Source organism: Artemia sp. Qi Xiang Cuo, chromosome 10 (assembly GCF_049724085.1).
Source record: "Artemia sp. Qi Xiang Cuo chromosome 10, ASM4972408v1, whole genome shotgun sequence".
Classification (NCBI taxonomy): Eukaryota; Metazoa; Arthropoda; class Branchiopoda; order Anostraca; family Artemiidae; genus Artemia; species Artemia sp. Qi Xiang Cuo.
The window spans coordinates 37,682,163-37,701,185 of NC_142803.1; the positions used below are offsets into that span (position 1 = coordinate 37,682,163).

The window sequence follows — 19,023 nt, forward strand, 5'->3', positions numbered from 1 at the left end:
CAATAGTAACCGAAACTCTAAAAAAAGAAATTTTGATACCAATAGATAAATAAAAAGAATTAGATTTTCATGCTGATCTTCAATATAAAAATTCATTAAGTTTAGTCCTACCAATAAAAAGTTACGAGCCTGAGAAAATTTGCCTTATTTTTGAAAAAAGGGGAAAACATCCCCTAAAAGTCACAGAATAATTAAAATCACACGATCAGATTCAGCGCATCAGAGAACCCTACTGTAAAGGTTTCAAGCTCCTATCTGCAAAAATGTAGAATTTTGTATTTTTTGCCAGAAGAAAGATCACGGGTTTGGTTTATTTGTTTGTTTGTTTTTCCCAGGGGTGATCTTATCGACCCAGTCGTCCTAGAATATCGTGAGAGGGCTCATTTGAATGGAAATTAAAAGTTCTAGTGCCCTTTTTAAGTGACCAAAAATATTGGAGGGCAACTTCGCCCCTCCCCCGCCCTTTTTTCCCAAAAGTCGCCCGATCAAAATTCTGAGATAGCCATTTTGTTCAGCATGGTCAGAAAATGTAATAACTATGTCTTTGAGGATGACTTAATCCCCCGCAGTCCCCAAGGGAAGGGCTGCAAGTTATTAACTTTGCCCAATGTTTACATATAGTATTGGTTATTGGAAAATATACAGACGTTTTCAATGGGGATTTTCCTGGTAGTGGGGGTTGGGTTGGGGGTTACGTGGGAGGATCTTTCCATGGAGGAAGGGGCATTGCTATGAAGGAAGCACCGGATTTCCCAGCATTATTTAAAAAACGATCAGAAATTAAATAAAAAAACAAGTTTTTGCAGCTGAAAGTAAGCAGGAACATCAAAACGTAAAGCGAATAGAAATTATTACGTAAATGAGGGAGTTCGCCCCCTAGTCAAGACATCCCTCTTTACGCTAAAGTTTTTTTTAGCACTTTCATAAGAGCTATTTATTCTAATTAAGCGGCCTTTGGGATTAAGGGGTCATTCTTAGAGAATTAGAACAAAATTCGAACTTTAGTGTAAAGAGCGAGGTATTGACTAGGGGGCGAACCCCCTAATGTACGTAGTAAAAATTTACGAATATTGAAGTGCATTACGTAAGTGACGTATATTTGTTACTAATAAAAAGGTTCGTAAATAAGCTTGTAAGTTCTACTGCCCTTTTTAAATAATTGAAAAAATAGGAGGGCAACTAGGCCCCCTCCTCCGCCCCCTTTTCTCAAAATCGTCCAATCAAAATTTCAAAAAACCCCTTTATAGCCAAAAAAAAATGTAAAATTAATATACAAATTTCGTTTTGATTATTCATGCACGGTGAGCCAAAATCAAAACCTACATTAATTAAAAAACGTTCAGAAATTAAATTTAAAAAAAAAACAGTTTTTTAACTGAAAGTAAGGAGCGACATTAAAACTTAGAACGAACAGAAATTATTCTGTATATGAAAAGGGCTGTCCACTTCTCAACGTCTCGCTTTTTACGCTAAAGTTTGACTCTTTCTCACAAATCTATTTTTAAAACAATAAAAAACTTTAGCGTAAAGAGCGAAGTGTTGAGGAGGGGACAGTCCCTTACATATATGGAATAGTTTCTGTTCGTTTTGAGTTTTAATGTCGCTCCTTACTTTCAGTTAAAAAAAACTTGTTTTTTATTTAATACTCTCCAAGTATGATGCGGTTTCCCTATAGCCTCTGTTCCTCTTTTCAGTGGTTAGGCATCATGGTTGCAAATTCAATTTATTATCTAAGACAGCGCATTATTCGTGATATAAAAGAAAATTCAACGGTCATTCTAAAATTATTTCTAATCGTGGGAAGCATAATAGAATTACTCTAGTTAAGTTATATTCTACTTTCTGGGATCATTCTGTTCTCTATCTTTCTTGTCTTTACCCCCTTGTATGTAAGGGTTAAGTTACAAAAATCAAGGTTCATATATTACACATCTTAACTTTATCTACGCCCTTGGCACAGTATTAGTAGAATAGTTTATAAGTCTGATGTCCAGACATGTTGCACAAAATATGCCAGTTGCCATTTTCCCAATTTTCGCCATTTTATAACATAGTTACTTTGTTTTATCAACTGAATTGTAACTTAATTTTACATTTGGGTTCTTTTTTTTCTTCTATTACTCTACGATTATCATTACTTCTGGATGGTGTGGGTTAAAATTATTTATTAAATTGTTAACATTATCATTATATGCTACACGATCGCCATAAAAAAAAATTGTTCAAGAAGACATCCTTGTTACAAAGCTTAGTGATGACTTAGGTAGGTCCTCAGGATGTACAAAGATCGTATATCCAGAACGGTTTTACTAAATAATTGTTAAGGAGGGGGGAGAGGGAAGAGGGCGCAAGAATGGTCAGAAGCCAAATATTATAGCGGGGTAGCATTCCAAAAAATGTCCTAAATATTTTGGGATTCCTTTGACATGGAGAGAGAAAGCTTGGAACAGGGCGTGATTGGGAACGAGTGTTCGCCAATGTGCTGACCATAGGCGGTTTAACGGAGTAAAGAGTTTTGATTAATAAGAAAAATTCATCTTTTTTAAGCTTTGAAAAAATACCCTATTTATATAATTGAACTAAACTAGTGATTTCGGACTAACCTCATGGCAGAAAATTTCAGACTGTAATTTCCACCGCTTTGAATTATAGGTGGATAGCAAACATCTATCTGTTTTGTATCCACACCGGAAACATACTTTTTGTCGGTCATTGCAGCCTCTACACCTTCTGCCAATTTCGAATGCTTTATTTTCTAGAAAGGAAATATATTCTCTTAGATTCGCTTCAAGATTATTCCTAGGCACATCCTAAACATTCAAAAAGCCAAACTTACAAAGCAAAAGCAGGACGATATGAACAAATTTGGAACAATTGTGGAGCAAAAGCCCAATGTAAAGCAGGACTAATTGTAGAGCGTGCTTATATCCAAACAGGACCTTTAACCTACGCAATCCAACTAATAAAAAAAGAGAGATTACTTTGCTATACTTCCGTGTTAAAAAGTGTGCTTTAATTTCATTGGTTTATATCTGTGACGCAGTCTCGAAAGCCAAATAACCCATATATTTAAAACATGATGCTCCTCCTCTGTTTACTTCTGAAAAACTAAGCCAGTAAAAAGGATCAAGCAGTCAAATTTCATCCGATTGGTTTTTCAGTGTAATATTTTAAACCAGTAAAAAGATCGAAAAGTTTTCGAGTCAAAAGATTTGTCTTACAAGGAGACCCTTTTTGTTTTACATGACAAAACAACATGCTGAAGACGCGTTAAAGGCCAATAAAAACAATACCAAATAAATCGCAAATACTGGGGACTGGTCATCATTCGCCTACAGCACCAAAAAAGAAGGAAGCAATATCCTGGGAAGCCAAAAGACAACTTAGCTATGCCGTTCCAGTTGCAGTAAAGCAAGTTTATTCATTTGTTTTTATTTTTAATTCGTAGGTTTGCAACCCTATTTATTACTTTTTCTGTGTTGTTAGTTTTTAACGACTTTTATCCTTTCTTTTTATTTTTTAACATTAAAGTGGGGAGGGTGAATATTGGTGCGAAACACTTACGATTTCTTTTGCTTGTTTTCATTCGCCAAAATCCGTTTGAATATTTGAAAAAGATCTTGCAGAGCCCTTATTGTCAGACATCTTAGTAAATGAATGTTAGCTGAAATTCATACTAGCAATAATAAGCCTACTACCAACCCCCTTCTTTGAATCAAAAATGCTCATTCACTTTATTATGTGGGGAGGGGAAGTTCAAATTTATTCTGATGAGGGCGAAAAGAAAGCGGCAAAAAACCTATGCCTTAATCCACTTCCAAGAAATACCGTTTGAAGCACAGCATCCTTGCTTTAAATGGGATGCATATCCTTTCCCCTCACTCTCTTTTTATGACCATCAACTCATCTCAAGTCGTCGTCTAACCTGAACGGGATTTTTTTCTATTTTAATCGAAATAAACAGGACCTGATAATACCAGATTATCCCATCATAATAAATAAAAACTATTTCATTCTGAAAAGTAAAATTTCTAAGTAATAGAAAAAAATTAAAAAATCAACTTTTGGTTCCATTGCGTCATAACTTATTTTCAAGTAAAATCTTATTTTTTCCTCTTTTTGCTATTCAGTGATATTTTTAATGTAGTTATTCTTATCCAATTTTAAGTTATAATTGATTACACATTTCTTATTTTGTTCTGTTTTGAATTCTCAACTTCCAGTTAAGAAACAAAACGAAAAACGCTTACATCTCTTTGTATGTATATTCTTTTTTTAAGAAGTAAGTATATTATAAACACTAAAATAAGCACTCATGATAAATAAGTTTTATATGCAAGAAACATATACAGCGGTTAGAGTATATGCAAGAATATAAGGGACCAATATACTACTATTTAACAACCCGCGGAAAGACATATCATTCCCTATATGTGCTACAAATACAAAAATTGTTTGGAAATAACTGTACAACTAAAAATAAATAAAATACGCTACCTTATCTGCATCAACTATATCCATAATTTGATTTTTCAAATATTTATTAAAAACATCAACGGAAACTTGAGAGGCTTTTTTCAGCGTACTGATCTCTGACTCCTCTTTTGATGCCATCAAATAAGCCATTGATACTCCGATGTCAATCTGAATAAAATTATTCAAAATATCACAATCATATCACAAAATATCACAATGATCCAAAACAACCAATCAGTTCGTGGTGACGAACTGTAAGTAAGGAGCGACTCGGCTCAGTAGATATCTTCATGGAAGACCTTGAAGTAAGGGCTATTACGTAAAGTTTATATAAACCTGAATATTGAGTTTTTTTTAAAGATGATGTTTTTTATTTATGGGAGCATGGTGACAAGTCATTGGGTTCTATTCTTCACTTGCTCAACTCCTTGGATCCAAAACTTAAATTTACTCAGGAATCAGAGGTAGAGAGACGTCTTCCTTTCTTAGATGTTCTGGTGCACCGAAATGATTCATGTTTCGAATTTAGTGTCTATAGAAAACCCACACATAATGACCGTTACTTAAGTTATTCCTCTAATCATTCTCCTGCTGTGAAAAGAGGAGTTGTCACTTCTCTAGTTGATAGAACATTGAAAGTTTGTTCAACACGTTTCTTGGATATAGAGCTCAACCACCTTAGAGATATTTTATTTGGGAATGGTTATCCAATTAGTTTAATAAATTCTGTAATTGAAAAACGCATTAAAAGATTATCAGATAGTTCCACAGAAGACACAAATCAAAGGGAAAATTCAGTTTACCTTGGTCTCCCATACGTTAATGGGGTTTCAGACCATATTTCAAAAAATCTAAGGAAAAATAACATTTACACTTATTATAAACCCAGAAAACTATCAGGTCCCAAATTTATCAAGGTAAAGACTCTATCCCGATAGGTGAAAAGTCCGGTGTCTACAGAATTCCTTGTTCGTGTGGTCTTTGGTATATCGGAAGAACTGATCAGTGGCTAACTGATAGATTAACACAGCCCTCTATTTAAATTAATAATACAATTCAAAGACGGAAAACACCTTAAAATTTTTACTCTGCCCTTGCAGAGCACATTGTCTAAAAACCAGACTCTATTCTTCTTTGTAATCAAGCTAGCCTTATTTTGCATGATAAAGGTATTGTCCAGCACTACAGAGAAGCTGTTGAAATTTATAAATACCAACATTCAGGTCTAGCTTTAAACAGGGATTATTTGAAAAAAACTACGTTTTCTAAAGAGTTAAAGAGGCTGAGTCACAAGTTCGAACCTTAAAACGTACAGGAATTAGAAGGTACAGTTGGGGGCTGCCGTCCCCCAAACCCCCGCTTTTGCAGCCTTTAAATTATTTTTTTTTTTAAACTGAAATTAAGGAGCGACATTAAAACTTAAAACGAACAGAAATTATTCCGTATATGAAAGGGGCTGTGCCCTCCTCAACGCCTCGCTCTTTACGCTAAAGTTTTTATCGTTTAAAAAAAGAGTTGTGAGAAAGTCAAACTTTAGCGTAAAGAGCGAGGCGTTGAGGAGGGTACAGCCCCTTTCATATACGGAATAATTTCTGTTCGTTTTAAGTTTTAATGTCGCTCCTTACTTCCAGTTTAACATTTTTTTTTTATTTAAAGGCTACAAAAGCGTGGGGTTTGGGGGGGCGGCAGCCCCCCAACTGTACCTCCTAATCCCTGTACGTTTTAAGGTTCGAACTTGTGACTCAACCTCTTTAACTCTTTAGAAAACGTAGTTTTTTTCAAATAATTTCTGCACGTTTTTGTACAGTTTATTACTTATTATTGCTTGACTAACTGTTAGATGATTGTGTACTATTCTTTTCTTTCTCGACAGGGTGTTTTAAGGGTCGATCTTGTAACTCAGCCTCTCTAACTCTTTAGAAAGTGTATTTTTTTTCAAATAATTTAAAAAAGAAACTGAGTTTCTTTTTTAAACTTTATATGCAGTATATAAAATTTTCCACTAACAGGGAATCGAAACAGGGTCTTCCGCCTGACAGTTAGGAGTATCGACCGCTGTACTAAAGAGACACACTTGTAATTGTTTTTTAGTAAGTGGAATCTATTTTTACGCAAGCAAATCCCCACAAAACTTGATATTTGGGTTTTGGAAAACAGGGTGGTTTTGGAAAAGGAGTGATCGGATTGATCTGAAATTTTGCAAATAAGCTCCCAAGCCCCATGAAAACTTATCCTCTAAATTTCAGACAGATCAGACAACGTTAAAGGGGGGCTGTGGTGGGAAAATTTAACAGGGGCTCTTATAGGTAAAAGAGGTTTTTCGTAAATATAAATTCGGGGGATAATTTTTTCGGTCTGAAAATATCAAAAGGCCCTAACAGGTCAAATTCTGCTTCGAATGAGTCCTCATTCACCCGGATCAGTTGCCAACTGTGGCCAGTAGGCGTGGCTAAAAAAAAATAAAAAATTTTGAACTTTAAGTGGCTATATTTGGTTTTTGGAAAACAGGGAAGGAGTGATCGGATTGAGCTGAAATTTCGAGGATAAGCTTCCGGGCCCTAGGAAAGCTTAAACTCTAAATTTCAACCCAATCAGACAACGTTAAAGGGGGGCTGTGGTCGGAGGGTCGAAACTTCCGGCCCACTTTTACCCATGAAGATAAAGTCAGAGAAGGGTGAAATTTTGCACGTTTCTTAGTTTGAGCTTGGGCTAGATAATGCGATTACTGTTGTCTTTCTGCGAACGCTAGGACCGGAAATTGCTTAACATTGTGGCGGGTCGCCTATTTATAGAGGCACAAGCGTGCCTCCTTGATTCCGGTGATTTAAGAATAAACGAGTCATATTTCGGTTTTCTCAAAAGAGAAGCCGATACTTTAGTAATCCCTGAAATAAACCTTGAACCACTTTCCCAGTCATCTAATCGAACACGTGAACAACCCCTTAGGTCTCAAAGGGTGTCTGCAAGAAATGCATCAATTAAAATCCGAAATCAAATGACATAGTTCTCCAACTTATTTAATTGCTGGTTCGTTTTGTTTTTTGAGTGAATGAATTGTTTCCTGTTCTTTGTATCCGTCGATGGCAGTTCATATTTTTTTGGATTTTGTGCAAATCGCGGATATCGGCGAATAACTCGCTTTTATGGTTGTTAGGTAATTGGTTTTAATTCTTTTAATTTTTGGCTTTTATTGAGTTTTATTCATCTTTTAAGTTTTTGGTTTTTTTGCTTCTTTTTACATTGACTTTCTGTGTTTTTTTGTTTTTTTTCTCTTGGGCACTTTACTTGGATACATTGTTTCGTTTCGCGCTGAAGAAGAGAGGCGTTTGTCCTCTCGAAATATTCGCTTTGTTTTTTCAGTATTTTCATTTGGCCTATAAAAACCCCATTTTTGCTCGTTTTTCTTTCTTTATCTAGATTATGAATTCAACAACTATGCTCGAAAAGAAAATTGTAGATTTGGATTGTCGATATGCCCAGTATTGGGTCAGGTTTTTCAACATGGTTGTTTCAAAGGTTACGGTTTGTCAATCCAGTTTAGAAACTGGTTTTATAAACTTCTTTGTTCCACTCATAATTCTCCGTCTTGATAAAAGAATCTGGTTTGCCTGTAGAAAACACATTTTATATCATTTAATTTTTGTTATATGTAGTACCAATGCAGCCAATTGAAGGGGGATTATGTCCCCTACATTCCGCCCCCTAGATTTGAAAAATACCTTTTTGGGGATAATTTCATTGAAAATTGTTTTTTTGTGGAACTTTCATTGGGAAAATTTTAAAAAGACAACTCCTCCCTTTAGACCATAAAAAATATATTTTCCCTCCCCTCCTCACTTTTCGTGAACTGGCGTCACTGTTTAGCATTAGTCATGCCTAATACTGGTCTTGTCAGATAACAGTGCTGCTCGTGTTTTTGTTTTATTTTCCCTAAATTTATTCTCTCATCCTCATTAGCCAACAAACATGCTTCTCCAAAATGTTAACATGTCAATGAATAAAAATAAGTGCCTAGCTAGATGCCTCAATCAGGGCTGTATCCATGATTTTTGTTTGGGTAGGGTTTCCAAAAGAATTTCAGCTTTGGAAGGCGGGGGAAAAGAAGGTATGAGAAGGGGCATTACCTCCCATGGTCTTAGCAAAACGGTCTCAATTAGGATTAATTTTTTTTACTTGCATTTTTAATACCAACTTACAATCTGGAAAAATAATTTTTGATTTTTTGATATGTTTTTCTACCAACATTTTACCAATATACAAGGTGGAGAAATATTTAAGCGGGGGGAGGGGGGCTCAATCGAAGTAATTACTCTCAATACAACCAAGCCTAAACTAATAATTTCTTCTAGATTCCCAAATTACTATCTTTGAACTAATGTGCATTCAAACTTTTAAACCACTGACTTTGTTTGATAAAGGTAAATTTTGCATTTCAAAATGGTTTCTTATATTTTAGATATTTAAAATAGGCCCTTCTTTCTTTAACAAAATTAAGGTTTCCACAAAGATAAAAACAGGACAGAAAACTTATCATCTGAAACCTTGTTACTACTTAAGGAAGGCGGCCACCAGCAATACTTTATGTCTGAAGTTGCAACAAGATAAAAGAGGGGAGGGAGCAGGGCTCAAGATTTGTCCAAAAGACCCAAACGGAAAACTGCGGAATGCATGTTGAACACATTAAAATCTGAATATTCAGGCCAATAACACAATGCTGCTAAAACATCCTGAACTGACTGTAGTTAAGGTTAAAAGAATACTTATACACTGTACTTAATACATTAGGCATATTAAAAGTAAGCAAAAGAAGTAAAATAATAACCTGTTCGACATTGACTTTTTTCAATGCTTCTCTCCAAGCATCTGTAAATTCACCAGGAAACTTTTCTTTTGGAAAAAGACCAACTGTCTTTCCTTTTTTGCTCTTCATTATAATGGAAACCAATTTTTCAAAATTTGCCTTGTCCTTGTCATTCTAGAATAAATAAAACTAGTAGGAGCAGATTTTTGTCTATTACTATAAAACAAAACATTATATAAACATAAAACCTGTTCCATGTTTTCTGGGTGGAGAAACCCTAAATAGGTACCTGGAGAGATCTAGGGAAGGTAAACACGAAGGGTGTGCAAAAACACAGGATGGATGGCCCCAACTCCCTATCCCAAGGGCTGGATAAAGTGCCATGAAATGGAGATCAGCATTACTGGTAGGGATTGTAATACCAGTGCTGTATTCTTTACCTTTTATTACCTTATCATGTTCTCTTTTATATACATTTTGTAAATAAGGATGATTCTTTCTATAAAAAAAAATATTAGCTCCTTAGAATACCTGTAACTGTCAAAAAAAAAGAAGAAGAAAGAAGAAGCTTCAAGATGAATTCATAATGAAATTCTGAAATATTGGGAATTAGCTAGCGCTAATTTGAACCAATCAAAATTTCAACAAAAATTTTCAGCCAATCAGAAAATCTTGCTGGCTCAAACTGGAACAAACTATCGTTATTAGTAAAATGTCATTGTGAAAGGACCCTGAGGGAATTACAAAAAGTGTTTCCTAACTATAGTGGATATAGCCACTGTATGATTACTTAAAATTTATAGCAACCAAGCTGGCAGCTGTATGGAGCAAGCTTATGCAAAACATGCAGGGGTTGTTTCACGAAAAACGAACCATAAATTAACTAGAAATGCACAGCACTTAACGAAACTTATTTAAGTAGCATATTTTTAACTATGAACCATTTTTTACTATCTTTCAAGAGAATCATATGATGCATGGAGATCTCTACAGCTGCATCCAAACTTGAAACTCCCAGGATTGAAAGCTCCGAAAGTCATCCAAAACGGAAAGTAACCAAACCCAAATAGTAAAGTCATGTTAAGTTCCAAAATTACCATTCAGATTCCTTCCTCAAAGTCCAATTTTCCTACTTTTCCGTAACAAAAAATTTACTTTGCTGTAAAACTGGAAAAAAAATGTACTTAAAGCTAATGCAGTGAATTAAATAATTAATATATGCATAAATATTGGCTGAAAAGAAAGTTAATTTATATCAATTAATGACAACGAAAGGAAAATAACTTTCGCAGAGGCTTCACTGTAGTTTTAGGCTCAAGAAAAAAAAAGCATACCAACGTTAAATGTGCAAATTGTCCTAAGAAAAATTATAGTTTGAGCAAAACGAGCTAAGCATTATTTTCTCTTCTGTTACTTCAAAACAAGCCAAAAAATTTAGAAATTTAAACAAAAGATTTAATAAAAACAAACAGATAGTAAAATATAAAACATAATAAAACGTAGAATTAAGTATATTTACATATACTAAATCAAATATATTTTACATTAGATTAACATATATATATTAAAATTAATCTAACAAAATATTATATAAATTTAAGGCGGATTTGTGCTATAATGAAGTAGCAGTAACACTTAGTACTGCAGTAACTAGTAGCAGTAATGATAGAAAAGAGAATTCTTGAGAAAACAGGATCTTAAGCTAAGAGGATTAAAAACACCATCCTTCTCTGGAACCTAACAAAAAACTTAGCTATAATTATAAGGTTATTACAAATAAAATATTATTAATGATATTTTTACTTGACAACTTTCCTTCAGCACAAAAAAAAAAAAAAATTATCATGTAATTTCTGTTTATACTATCAAAAATATTTTCAGGGGGAAAAGTCTAATTTAGGGGGAAAAGGAGCAAAAATAATAATTAACAAAAAAAATATTCCAAAATAGCAGTCTATCACTGCTCTTACCGAATACGGAATTACAGGATAATATGGAACAAGCAAGTGAAAGATAAATCCATCCAGAATTTATCTTTTTAATGAAATGTTTGAGCCTAAAAATTGCTTTTTACGATGAATAATTCACTGGTGAATTCTGGCTTTAACATAGATGCTCAGGTGCAATACTTTCTAAAAATAGACTTTCGGAAGTTCTTTAGTTTGTGGTTGGAAATTCATACAATAAGGATTAAGAAACTAAATATTAAAATTTTATTCATATCTAGCCCCCTTTTTGGAGGTTTTCAATTCCATTTATAGAAAATGAAGAGTATGCAGCAAAATGTTGCTTTTCCTCAATCAGAAATATCTGGATTTTTTTTTCGTTTCTTTAATTTTCCAAAGACTACATTCAAATCTCAATTACTATTGGCTGTCCACTAAGTCATAGCTTACAGCAGCATCCTCAATACTATTTGCACTGCATGGAAAAAAAAAATCAAGTAAAAACAAATACCTTATCTCGCCCATATAATTTTATCTGTGGGACAGAATCATCCTTGATAGATTCCAATGGCTTTAGGAAATCAATTTTCTTCTTACTAGCCAAAAAATTTACACTATTTTCGCCAAAAATGATCAAAGTGTCTGTTAGCTCATATCCAAGCAGCCATGTCTACAATAAAGAGAAAAAAATTAATACCCTGAGCCAGGGGTTGTGAATTTTTGTTGTTGGGTATTAATATCAGCCAAATCTGTTATGCAAGTTTTGTGTTGATAAATGTGCAAAAAATTAGCAAACCTATCAGATGCAATAAAAAGAGGCATTACTAAATTAGGCTGTGCAAATGATAAAATGCACTAATCTATGTTAACGTTAATTAACATAAATAACTTATTTTGGCACAAGGTTGAAAACAAACTTTAAAAGAGCGACTGTGGATATATGAGTAGAACAGTAAACAGTAAATCTAAGACAAGCTACAACACAAGCATTTTTTAAACAATTTAGAACAGAGAAAAAATGTTGAATTATATGGAAATTCAAATCTTCTATCCTTTTCCTTCTTGAATAAAATATGGTTAAATTTGGAAAAAGTTACGTTTTTATGGCTCTAGAAGGGCAAAGAAAGAAGACAGAGCCTGCTCCACAGCCATGGTTTGTTCAACCCTAGACAAATTACAAGAAAATATGTTTTACTGAAGAAGCAAGTTTTTTACCGTCGTTTTTAAGTGACCAAACAATACTTGTGGCTATGCTTTTGATTATATTTTCAGCCAGAAATTGACCAAAACTTGTCAATTTCTGTGCAACAACCCAAACAATTACCAGATAGCATACATAACTAGTAACAAAAACTCTAAAAGTAGCATTTTGCCATCTAGGCAATTTTGGGTGAATCTAAAAATTGTCAGTAGCCTTTTTTTAGAGGTTGAAGAATTTGCAAGATGTTTTCAGCTAAATTAGCACAACATATCCCCATCTCTTTAGTATTTGCTGTGAGTGTTTCATCACAGAATAATGTTTGCAAAACAAAAATAGGCTAGGTATGATATGGGTCACTTTTTCTTTTGATGCTTTTATTAGCTATGCCAGGAAGATTAACCCTTTTGCAGTAAAATAATTTTTACCATTTGAGAAAAACTGATCAGCATTGGAAAGAAGTTGAGAGAACTTACTGAAAAAGGTTACTTAATTAGGTAAGTCAGCAATGTGGCAATCACATTGATGTTTGAAGTACATTGACAAGCATTATTACAAAGTGGATATTAAAGGAAGGTTGGCTAAAGATATTGAACAATCCAACATTCATCCTAATATTTAAAATACCTCAGGAGGCTGCAAGGATGATTGTCTCTTATGTAGGTTTTACATCCCCTCCCTTTGGATTTTTAAGATTACCTTTTTGGGTATTTTTGTTGAAAAGTGGCTTTCTTAGTATCATCATAACAAAAATGAAGAAAAAAACAAAATTATCCACTGTCTTTAAATCTTGGAAAATACATTTCCCCCTCCCCCTATTTTCTATAAACTGAAACCACGGGCTTAAAACTTCAATAGAACTTATGTCCTCCTGGGCCATCTGTGGAACATAGGGCATCGACGAAGCCTCGGTAAACGTCACGTATTTGTGCTGCGGCGAGTACATCCTCCTACTGGGGTTGTAGTGATGTGTGAGCACTGCGTAGATAACGATCGTACGTGCGTCTGAGCGTGTTTCTCAGTCTTCCCCTCTGTCGACACCCACGCGGCTGCCATTGTTAAGTAAGTAATAAGGGTTTTTATTTAAATCAAACAAATATCGCTATCAACAACGTAAAACAATAAATAAATAATAAAAAAAAAAGCACGGCACAACCTCCTCCAACTTAGTGCAACTCCTAAAATAAAAAAACAAACTATAACTAATTATCACTGTTCTCTCACTACCACCCTCACACAACCACAATAAAAAATAACCAAAATACATCTATAAGAGAAAATCGCTAAGAAATATTATACTCACCAAAACACAGAGATTTTAACCTACTCCTAAAACTAGCAATATTTCCTTCAACTAATAATTCATTTGGTAAACTATTATAAAACCCTGGTTCCACATGACGGATAGAGAAGAATGATCTTCGAGTTGAAGGTCGTCTTATCTGGGATGATGTTCTGGTTGAGTATTCATGGACATTACATCCAGCCACGAACATTTGACCGCAACATTGTGGCAGTAATCCACGCTCATATTTAAACAAAAACAAAGCTGAATAAAATTTAGAAACTCTGTGTAAAGGCAGAATATGTCGTTCAACATATCTCCTTCTAACTGATGCACCTTTTCTATCACCACAAAGCACTCTAATAGCTGAGTTCTGCATCGCACGAAGCGGAAGTAGATGTGTCGGGAAAGTACTCGACCAAACGACATTACAGTACAAAAGGTATGGGTGAACAGTAGAAAAATACAAAGACCTTATTACCTCACAGGGGAAAAAATAATCCCAACATTCCTTGCAATCTTACTACTTAACAACTCTATATGGGGTTTATGACTTAAACATTCATCTATCAGGACACCAAAGTACTTGACAGTCTTTAGTCGCTGGATTGAAGTATCAACAAGTCTAAGCTCATTAATCCATGGATAGTAACTGGGGTTTCTTCCGTAAACTAGAAACTGTGATTTATTGTTATTTAACCTCAGTTTTTTTTAGCTCTAGTCCATTTTCCAATTTGGTTCATACCCGTAATAAGGTGTTGAACTTGGTTCGGGACTTTGGAGTCCTCCATCCGAAGGACGTGGCCAAGATAGCTCCATCTCTTCTTCTTAACCACTTCAGTAATAAGCGGCTGGCCAATTCTTCTGCGGACCTCAATGTTGCTGACTTTTTGACGCCAGCCGATATTCAGCTTGAGTCTCAAGCACATATTTTCGAAAGCTGTGAGTCTTTTCTCTTTCTCAAAATCTAGTTTCCAGCACTCACTGGCATACAATAGCACGGACAAAATATTGCTATTTAGAAGTCACAGCTTTAGTGCAAGCAAGTACTTCTTTGATTGCCATACTGACTTAAGTTTGTTGAAAGCAGCGTTTCCATGCCAATTCTTCTCTTGACCTCATTTTGCACCTTTCCTGTGCAATCGACCCAGCTTCCGAGGTAATTAAATTCATGGACTTGTTCGACTCTGTACGAGAGCTCCACTGGCAAGCCTGATTTTGCCATTGATTTAGTCTTGTCTATGTTGATGTTTAGGCCGACTTTCTCTGCTTCAATGCTCACTTTGTTAAGGAGCTCCTGGAGTCACTGTTTTGTCCTTTCCAGAAGTGCCACATCATCCACAAAGTCGAGGTCCAAGAGAATTTTATTTCCGACTGTTACTACAAAGCCTGCTTCTCTCAAAACATAGTCCATTAAAATGACAAATATAAATGGTGATAAAATGCATCCCTGTCACACTCCTGACATAATTTTGAAGTATTTTAAGTCAGTGAATGAAGTATTTTATTTCGTATAATTTTAAGTCAGTGGAAACTACTGACTGTAAAACCAAAACCAAAAAGACATGCCAAAAAATATTTGTGCTGTAGATTACATTGATGAAAGGAGTAGCTCTACTACATTTCATCAAAATCTGTGACGAATTTTGTTTTGGCTCCTGGTCCAAAACAGCAAAACTGTTTTTTTCTATTTCTCGAATGACTGCGTAAATGATGGACAACACTTGTGACCCAGACACAGACCCATGTTCAAAAAGTTCAGGTAGAAGTATTTGAAAAAAGGGTGCCAAGACCTAAGGTTTATGTCTCCTTAGAAGTTTCCACCATCTTCTACTGTAACCAGCCTTTTGCCATCATTCTACTCTATGTGCATATGCTCCAAGGCACAGGAGCAGCTGGGACACCCAGTCCTACCAGCCATTGAAAGGGACAGGCAGTTGTGAAACAATATACTTATGTCTATCATTAATAAGAATTATCATATAAGAATTATTAAGTTTATTAATTTATAAGTTTAGGAGGAGCATAATTGCCCCTTTAGATTCTAACAATACTTTTTTGGTATTTCTACTGGAAAAAAGATGGTTTGCATTACTGATGAAAAATGGAACAAAATGCATACCGAAATAGAATAGTTGGAGGAGGCAATTACTTTGCTGGAGGAGAGGGGGTGTTGCAATCTGAACTTTGGTATGTTATTCAGCAGCTTCATCCATTTTAAATGGCACTAAAACGTCTGGATTACCAATTTTTTATGTCAAACCATTGAGTCGATTCACTTCTAAAAAAACATGCAAGCCAAAACCTGTACATCTTCCTAGTCAAGCTCATGCACTGCAAATCCCAAACTTATATAAAGGTATTGCTCACAACTGCTTTAATAACTTGGAACTGACTAATACATATCTTGTTCTATCTATAAATATAGAGCTTGAAATTTATACTTAGCAGAACCCCAATCTTTTTCTAATAGCTTATTATTTTGACTTCTGTATATCTGTTTTAACAGTCTTGAAACATTAATACTGTCCTAAAAGACTTAGTATTTGTCCTTCAACGATTTTTTCCCTTCAATCGAAGTAACTTGTAATATGTAGTGGGGCAGACACAACTAAATCAAGGCCCAAGCCTCAAAGGCCCATTACCTCCACTGAGCTTGCAGAGTCACACTACTAACCCCTACCCCGAGCCAGGGCTGGAGGTTGGCAGCTTAAGGCAAAAATGCATGCTTAATTAATTTCCTTACATAATGATTAAATTACAGCATGGAGAGAAGTGTATTACCTGAAGAGCAGTTGATTTGCTATAAATGACATCATCATCAACACCAACAGCTACAACAACTGCATCTACTTTTCCAAGAGCTTCAAGAGGACCTTCTCCAGACTGAAACAAACAAAACATTTAGAATCAGCTCAACTAACAGTTATGTTTATCTCTTGAGCTTATTTATAAAGCTTATTGAGCTTATTATTTATACTCTTGTTAATAAAAAATTATAAACAATATAGGCTAAACTATGTTCTTGACTTTTAAATAATAGTGTTTTTATGGGTGTAATTGAAAGAAATTCTGCAACTGCAGAATCTATTTTAATGTTCTGTTGCAGTTTTTTTTAATGTGTACAATTTTAGAGGGATAATTTATTTTTACCCATCCAATCCTTAGCTACCTTAATCAAAAGTGTAAAGGGTGATGATCAGATTATTGCCCTTGTATTTTACTATTCCCCATGATAGCATTTGTATAGGTAATAAAAAGAGCCTCCTATGTTAAATTATAACAGATATAATTAGCTTATGATGTAAATTTCTAGCATGTCTTTTGCCCAATTGGCTTGACATGAAAAAAAAATAAAAACTTGTCACTGTGCATAGATAGAAAAACAAATTCACTTTTGATTTGAGAAATATAGGCAATTAAGACAGTAGATTGTAAAAAAGTGGCAATTATGGAAGAGATATGCCCAAGGACCCCTTTGCCCCTCCCTTTACATAAAACCAATAAATAATATACATCTTGTTCTTGGGCTATCAAAGAATGATGTGCTTTAGTGCATATGGCAGGGCTGCCACAGGTTCAAGTGGTAAAAAAAAGGAACTTAAGGAACTTTTTTTAGTCGAAAAAGGGATCTCTCAAGGCACCATTCTGGACGCAAAATGGACCCTAAAACTCATTTTTCAGAAAGCTTTTGAAAGAAAAAGCAATGACACAACAGCAAATGACACTTGACTAAGAAAAAAATGGGAATGATCATTTGCAGATATCTCTCCATGATCAGAGGCCAAGGGATAGTTATGAAATGGACTACTTGAGAATCATCATGTCATGAGAGGAGCTTTTTTCTTCTTTTTTCTGAACGCTTTACTTACGAATACAAAATAAAATCAGATACAAAAATATGATAAATGAGATAAAGGTATAGTAACTAGAACACACAACTTATTTGTTTCCCTTTTTGCACTACCTTCTGCTGGAACAAAGATGTGATCAGCAGTTGTTCCTTAGACTTTAGCTGCTGGTGGGAGGTTTTAAGAATAACACCTGCCTTTTTTAGTTCAGTACGCATCAACAGAGTCCCATCTATCATGGCCTGCGCTAGCTGTATCTCGATCATGTTCTTTTTTTCAATGCCTTTTTTCAGTTGATTATGAGCTTCCTTCAGCAACTCGTCTGCTGCCTGTTCCTTGGAACCAAAAACTTCTTTTTTTTCTTTAAAAAATTTTTCAAGAGTCTCTATTGTCTGTCTTTTCAAAGAGGTTTCAGCGAGCAGCTGTTCTCTCAGCCATTTTCTTGCCTCCAAATCCTTCCACTCTTTCTCAGTTTTTTCTTTCAAGGCTTTTTCCTGCTGTAGGTACAAATCATAGCTCTTTCTAGCAGATTTGGCCAGTTTTATTAAGTCTTCAGTGATGGCAACATTTTGCGCCCGTCCTCCAAATCTGCCCAATCCATCTATCACACAGTTTTGCATTCAAAGTTCGCTCATTAACCAAAGCTTTTTCTTCACTGAGAACTCGTCCAGAAAGGGAGAAACCCCTCTCAATGCTGGCAGACCCGTGCGAAATGGTTAAAGCATTTTTTACGACTTCCAACAAGTTTGGATATTTTCCTATCTGGATCACGTTGTTCCACTTATCGTCAATCCTTCCTGGCCCTGGTGGAAGTCGGGATAACTGGACTAGCTTAAACTCATCAACTAGCATGTCCTTTTGCGTCGCGATGGGTAACTCCCTGGCAACATATAATAAACTCTGAGCAGAAACTGGCTTTGAAACTTCATTGGGATGCAGAAAAGCTAATGCTTTCAACAACTGCAATCATTTTCCGCCAAGTATTTGCTTAGGGACATATCTTGCAGCCCCAGAATAATGCTTCTGAACACGCTGCATGAACGAACGTTTTGGAAGCAAATCTACTTGCTCGAGACAGTCAACAATCTCGTCACTCAGAACTGTCCGTAGCAGTGGCACAAAGTTCTTTTCATCTTCTAATCTTCTTCATCTTCTAATAAGGCTGAAGCCTTATTTCATCCCTAAGTTCTTTGGTCACTCTGGGTTTAAAAATTCGTCTTGCCAATGTCAAGACCAGGAGATTCAGATCCGTATAGAGTTCATGCACTAGGGGCTCTTCCTGTTGAAAATTTTCAGTGAAACCTGTGAAGAGGTTCAAACTATCAACAGCAAACTGACACTCTGCTTTCATTGTCGGTCGTTTGATCAGCTGGATGATCTTTTTGTACACATTTGATTTCATAAGAATAGGGTTTTCTTTGGAATATTTCTTTGGACAACGAAGTACTCAAACAGAACTGGCATCT

The 19,023-nt window shown here is 35.2% G+C and overlaps 1 protein-coding gene across 1 annotated transcript in view; it reads right to left on the bottom strand.

The window, feature by feature from the left end:
• dre4 (SPT16 homolog, facilitates chromatin remodeling subunit dre4) overlaps positions 1-19,023 on the bottom strand; it is a 78,117-nt gene that overhangs the window by 37,275 nt on the left and 21,819 nt on the right. Inside the window, exons 2-6 of the mRNA XM_089095395.1 lie at positions 16,491-16,592; positions 11,735-11,893; positions 9,299-9,451; positions 4,498-4,644; positions 2,604-2,755 (exon numbers count right to left, since the gene is read on the bottom strand). Coding sequence (XP_088951521.1) covers positions 2,604-2,755; positions 4,498-4,644; positions 9,299-9,451; positions 11,735-11,893; positions 16,491-16,592 — 713 coding nt within the window. The remainder of the gene's footprint in view (positions 1-2,603; positions 2,756-4,497; positions 4,645-9,298; positions 9,452-11,734; positions 11,894-16,490; positions 16,593-19,023) is intronic.